We start from the raw sequence: 6,000 nt of genomic DNA, 5'->3' as shown, positions 1-6,000 counted from the left end.
ACTCGAGGGATTAGTTTTAGGAACCGAAAGAAACACACGGCCGGATCAGGAGTGAGGCCTTTCGCCGAGCTTCTTCCAACTGCCAAGTTAGGCGCCGGTTGGGGCCCTTGGGCGCAGGCGCAACGGCTACCAGAGTCGGACCGCTTCGTTCGCGCCCTTTCGCTTTCCACAGGCTCGGCTCCTCTAGGCCTGTAAAAGAAGCGCCCCCCACCCAATCCCAACGCGCTAAAGAGACAGCCGGGGAAGCTGCTTTCCTACGGCGGCTGCCTTGGCGAAGGAGACGCTGTTTGGGGCCTGGTCGCTCACCCGAAGCCGTCTGCCCGGAAACGGGGAGCGCGACTCGAGAGGTCTCCAGAGGCCCCGCCGCGGTCATTTCCACACTCAATGAGAGATCAAGGTCGGGAAGCGCCGACCGGCCTGGTAGTGTGAGGAGCCGTCCGGGCAGGCACTTTGGTTGGCGGCCCCAATAGTTCCGGCGGTGGGGAAAAGGAGGCCCCGATTTCCAGCCAGCCGCGATTAGTTGCCTTAGTCCAGCAGCTGCTTGGAGGCCGCCGCCCTGCAGCCTCCCCGGGGTGCAAAGGCCTTCCCGGCGTTGAAGCTTTGTGGCGAGCTGCGACGAAAAGCACAGGCGCTCTCTCGGCCCGGCTTCTCCGGCAAAGGCGAGGAAAAGTCGTTCAGCGGGGCTTCCGCAGCAATGCTGGAGTTGGTGCGGCGAGAAAGAAGCGGGCCCGGCTCGGCTGCCCTTTCACGCCCCGTCAAGCGCCGAGCAGTCCTGACTATGAATGCCTGAGAGTGTAAAACGCAGCTCCGGTCCCTCCAGCCGTCTCGACCTCAAATTTCGTAATTTCCAGAGAATGAGGCCGTTGGGTAGAGGGGGATTTTAATCTGTAGTTAGGAAAGGACGCCGTCGGCTAACCCTAACTCTTAAGAGCATTTTCTCTCGCGTAATTTTCCTCCCGCACATTGTACTTAATGCATTCGGAATAAAAACTAGTAACGCTTTGGGTTTTGTTGCGTGTGTTTGTCCTAGCTTCTCTGCAAGAATGTCATTTCCTTGAATTGGAAACCGACCACACTTGAGTGAATCAATTGGAATAATTTTCATTTTACCTATTGTTAAGTAAATGCAGTTGGTATCAGATCTTAATTCTGAAATTAGGAATGCGAAGTTAAATGAAACCAGCAAGATTTAACTCATCTAAGGAATGGGGGGGGGAGCCCTCTTAAATAGATTTATTTGCAAGGATTTTTTTTTTTTTGCCTGCTAGTTAACAAGAGGCAAGCCTGCTTGAATTGGTTCGGATTTCACATGTTTAAACTTCACTAAACGTAGGTCTTTGGACCTAGTTCCAAGGGTAAATTGTTACCTGTTTTTGGGAGGGAGGGGGAGGGCAGAATAGTTTATTCTCACACTGTGGTAAAGGATTATGCTTTTTCACCATTCCGTATGCTCTTAAAATGCATTGGCATAGATGCTCTTAAAAAGCACCTGCTTATTTCACTAGAATCTCTTGCCAAAATTTGTGCCCATTAATGGAGTAAATAGGCAATGATTAATTTCTGTAATTAACGTGATTGTGTTGACTTAGTTTCAGCTGGATAAGATCATGGTGTCACAAGTACATGAATGAAGAAACAAAAATATAAGGCACTACTTATAAAATAATGTAACACTTTAATATACCTGCTATAAGCATGGAACCTATACACTCTTACATTAAATTACTTATTAGATAGCCCTCATTTCTTCAAGCATTAGATTACACTTTGCATATGACCAAAAGCAATCTTAATACTGCTTAAATGTAAGCAGTGGTGTAAAAAAAGGAATTCAAGTTGTAAATTATTAATGAAATAGTGTGTCCACCAAAATAATTCTATAAAAAGGGTGTACATGGGAATAATGAACTGCAAATAGATTTAAAATCTTGCTATTTTTGGTTTTTAAGGTTTTACTGCCCTTTTGAAACCAGCAAAATGTAAAACAAAACACTCCAATATTTATTCTTAGGTGTTAGGGTTGCTTGTGCTATTGTCAATATTTGTTGTATACAGTACACACATACACACGCGTTAGATAGGAGTCTCAAAATTGTCAGTTTTATGTCTTTGGCTTTGCTCTAAACCTCAATTACGGGTATTAATCAGAAACGGAAGATAATGTTTGATTGAATTGCCTATATAGTACCAATTCTGCATGACACTGACACCATGATCTAAGCTAAGTTACTGCACATTTAATTAATATTGCAACTCGCTCCTAAGATATATATGCCTTTTCAATCAACCCTTGAAAAAAGGTTGAAGGGGAAACAATTATTTAACCGCAAGAAATGCTGATATAAGCTTCAGCAATTTTCTCAAAGGTGCAAATGCAAATGTGTTAGGTACAACATACAAATATGTAAATTTCAATCCTATAAAAATGAATATGGGGATTTTTCTCATTGGCTTCACTGTGGGTAATTTTTTTTTTTTTAATTTTGATTTATATGCCGCCCTTCTCCGAAGACTCAGGGCGGCTTACAATGTGGTCAGCAATAGCCTTCATCCTTTTTGTATATTTTGTTTATTTATACAAAGTCAGCTTATTGCCCCCACAACTGGGTCCTCAATTTACCTACCTTAGAAAGGATGGAAGGCTGAGTCAACCTTGAGCCTTGGCGAGATTCGAACCCTGCAGTAATTGCAGGCAGCTGGTCTTAATAACCAGCTTAATAACAGGGTGCCTTAAACCCCTGTACTACCAAGACTCTTGGTAATTTTACTTAGAATTGCACTGATAATGGCTGTAAACAGATTTTAAGTGTTGTGAATCTGAATTGGAATCTCTTATTTTTTGTTACTTGTTTCTTCTAATTAATACTCATTTCATTTTCCATTTTATTCTGCAGCTTTCCAGCTTTATAGCAAAATAGGTAGCTCTAGATTTTTAAGCTTCCCTGAATAACACAAGACCCTGGAGTTTAGTAGATACTATCTTCTCTTCTGGAATAGGGCAATGATTTTTCCATAGTTTCCTAAAAGATTTTAATAAAAGACAATTTTGTTAAAAACATTCACACATGGTGATAACAGTAAAGTACAACTCTCAAATTCATATATAAAAATGATCTAAGTGACACTTGAGGACACAATATTAAAAGGGTAATGGAATTTGCATCTGCTGTATGCAATTCTAGCTTTTCCCTTTGAGTGTGTAAAAATACCTGGTGTTATTGTGGTGCCTCTGATACATCCAGGAAAACAATTTGCTTTTTTGGCTCATTGTGTTGATACTTATAGATTGGGATAAATTGAAGTCATGACAATTGCCAATTCTTATTTCAAGCAGGTTTTTTCACCCAATAGATTGCATTCCAAACCCCCCCCCCACTTCCCAAAGGCAAGAAGATAGCAAAATCTGAATCTCATATTGAAAGCACCAAAGTACTGTCAGTTCCTATTCCATACCTTCGTTATTTTTGTCCTTCAAGGATATTTCCTGGTTGTTACATGAGGTCACTTATATTTTGGAAAGTGAGCAGCAGTTTGATCTCCAAAGGGAAGTTTAGACCAGGCTTCATTTAATTATTTTCACATATCTAGACTGTATTTGGGAAGCTATTATAATTGATAAAGATGGACAACTTTACCCAAATGGATTAAGAGTGAAATTCTTAATATTTCAACACTCAAGTAAAAAGAAATTACCGGTATATATATTTTGAAGAGCCCAATAGCAAACAAATAAACTTAATCAGATACATGGAGTAGCTAAGTGAGCTGTAGGCACTATCAGACTTATTTCTGATTTTTGGACTAACACAGATCTCCTGGCAAAATATATATTTGGAGGAAAGAGTAGAAGTATTCCATGCCAGCTTTGTTTGCTGATAGTTATCCTGTGAATTTCTTCTGATAATTCCAATTGAATTTGTTTTTAATAGCAAAGTGGTTCTAGATTACTTACATGGTTGGGCAACTTTTGGTAATGTATTCAAGAGCAGACCTAAAAGGGAAACTTGATATAGAATGTAATCTGACCCTTGGGTAGCGCCAGGGAGGTGAGGATGCTTCTAAATTCATCTTATCCTTGCCAGGGTTGGACTAGCACAGTGGCATTCTTTCATACAATCAACATCCACCTCTCCTCCATTGTTGCATGATGTTCTCCTTGGAAGATGGAGAGAGGAAAGAGACAACTGAGCTCAAGAGGGAAACTGAGCTCCACTAGGAAACCCCATATCTCAACAGTTTAGAAGGAAAGGGAACAGGGGGAGGCACTGTCTTGGCTGCAGTTGGCTGTTAGCAGCCCAGCTCAGCCTCCTCGTCCTTAGATTCTTTTCCTTGCCCTCTGCTCCAACTATGTGTCTGTCACAATGGCAACAGCAGCAGGCTGCAGGAGAAGGCACCCAACTGCAGTCGCAGGCTGACAAGTGTGATAAAATGATCTTCCTTAACTAAACTCGTAAAGCACCGGGCAATAAAACTCAATCTTCTGTAAAATCCAATTAAGTCATTATCTGACTGATTGTATCTTTAATTGAAAACAGAAGTGACAGTAAATTTCTGTGATATATCAGGATCAATCGATACCACTATACAATTCAGCCCCAAGAAGTGATTTATAATGTCAAACCCATATAGGTAACTCCACATTATTCTCTCTAAAACCACTGGTGGATGAAATTAAGAGTAAGTGCATTTAATAAAAAACAAGATGGTCAGGTTATTGATTACAACAGATGGGGGCGAAATCAAATAGATGTTTTCAAAGCACAGAGTGAAGAAAATACAAGTAATTTCTTTCCCCTCCCTGTTTAATACAGCTTACCAACTATGCACACACAAGAAAATTTGGTCATCAATAACATTTTTATTTCAGTACTACTGCAACTATAGAGAACAATGAATTCTTTTAAAGAGCAGTTTTATTTCTGGTTGGCTTCTGTAACTAAGAGAAAGTACATGGTAAGGCATTTTTAACAGAATATTGAAAAAAATCTATAATAACTTTAAAAGGCCATTTTTACTTGGAGCTAACATTGTAGCAAATAGCTTAACTTGTACAAACTTTTTTTTTACATTTTAGGCTAGCAATAGAGGCTATATCTGGTCAAAATATAGTGTCTTCCATTAAAACAGAACTAAGAAAAATCCATCACAGGCCTTTTACTAATTAAAAATATCATTCTTGCTTAAACTTTTATCTACTTTTATATATCATGAAAAGAGGAAAAAAGATCCTTGGGTCTGTAAAACATAGAATCTTCCATCTCAATCTTAACTCATGCAGTGCAGCTTAAAAAAGGAAGAACAATTCTGTTTCACAATAGGAAACTATTTCTCAAATTTTCATATTTGAAATATCTTGTTTTTGAACACCATTAAAGAATTAATCAAACTCTTATGTACTGGATACATCGATTATGAGCAAATCTAAGTATCTTTTGCATACACTGAACTTTGATTACATTTTATCTACAAAATAATCTTTAATTTTATTTATATACTGTTTATGTCAAAAAAATTTTTTTAAAAAAATTAGAGAATACCAATACATTTCTTTCAATATACTTAAGGGTAATGCTCTTGCAGCCCTTTACACTATACTATTCTCATTCTTATCTAAGACTGAAAATCACAAAGTGCAGAACAAATATAAAGGGAATAAGTGAACATTTTATCAACAGTTATTTCAGCATCTGTCATCACAAAACAGGCAAATCCAAATTAACACGAAGGCACTTCTTCAAGGGAATCCACCCCAAGACTTTTATTTTTTTCATCCCTGCTTATTCGCCATCTTCCATAACAGAATGAACTGGAAAGGTGTTGGAGTCAGAGGCTGACTCACACTCCAGCACAGCCTTGGTACTTTCATTGCTGATGGGAGAACTGCTGGAAAGGGAAACCAAGCCAGAATCTTGACTACTAGGTGGTGAAAATACTGAAGAAGCAATGGGATAAAGGGGAAGGAGAAAAAAAAAAGGAAATGCCACATTAAATGACATGGAA

The 6,000-nt window shown here is 39.3% G+C and overlaps 1 protein-coding gene across 1 annotated transcript in view; it reads right to left on the bottom strand.

Annotated features, from left to right (window-relative positions):
* Nucleotides 1-4,838: 4,838 nt before the first annotated feature.
* The window catches only part of DMRT1 (doublesex and mab-3 related transcription factor 1), a 74,585-nt gene continuing 73,423 nt past the window's right edge, over nucleotides 4,839-6,000 (bottom strand). Inside the window, exon 5 of the mRNA XM_034410302.3 lies at nucleotides 4,839-5,932. Within this exon, the coding sequence (XP_034266193.1) occupies nucleotides 5,778-5,932 (155 nt within the window). The 3' untranslated portion in view covers nucleotides 4,839-5,777. The remainder of the gene's footprint in view (nucleotides 5,933-6,000) is intronic.

This window comes from Pantherophis guttatus, chromosome 2, assembly GCF_059756535.1.
Source record: "Pantherophis guttatus breed Tessera chromosome 2, ASM5975653v1, whole genome shotgun sequence".
Lineage (NCBI taxonomy): Eukaryota > Metazoa > Chordata > Lepidosauria > Squamata > Colubridae > Pantherophis > Pantherophis guttatus.
The sequence above is the reverse complement of the archived record's forward strand: the minus strand, read 5'-3'. Positions and strand labels throughout refer to the sequence as shown.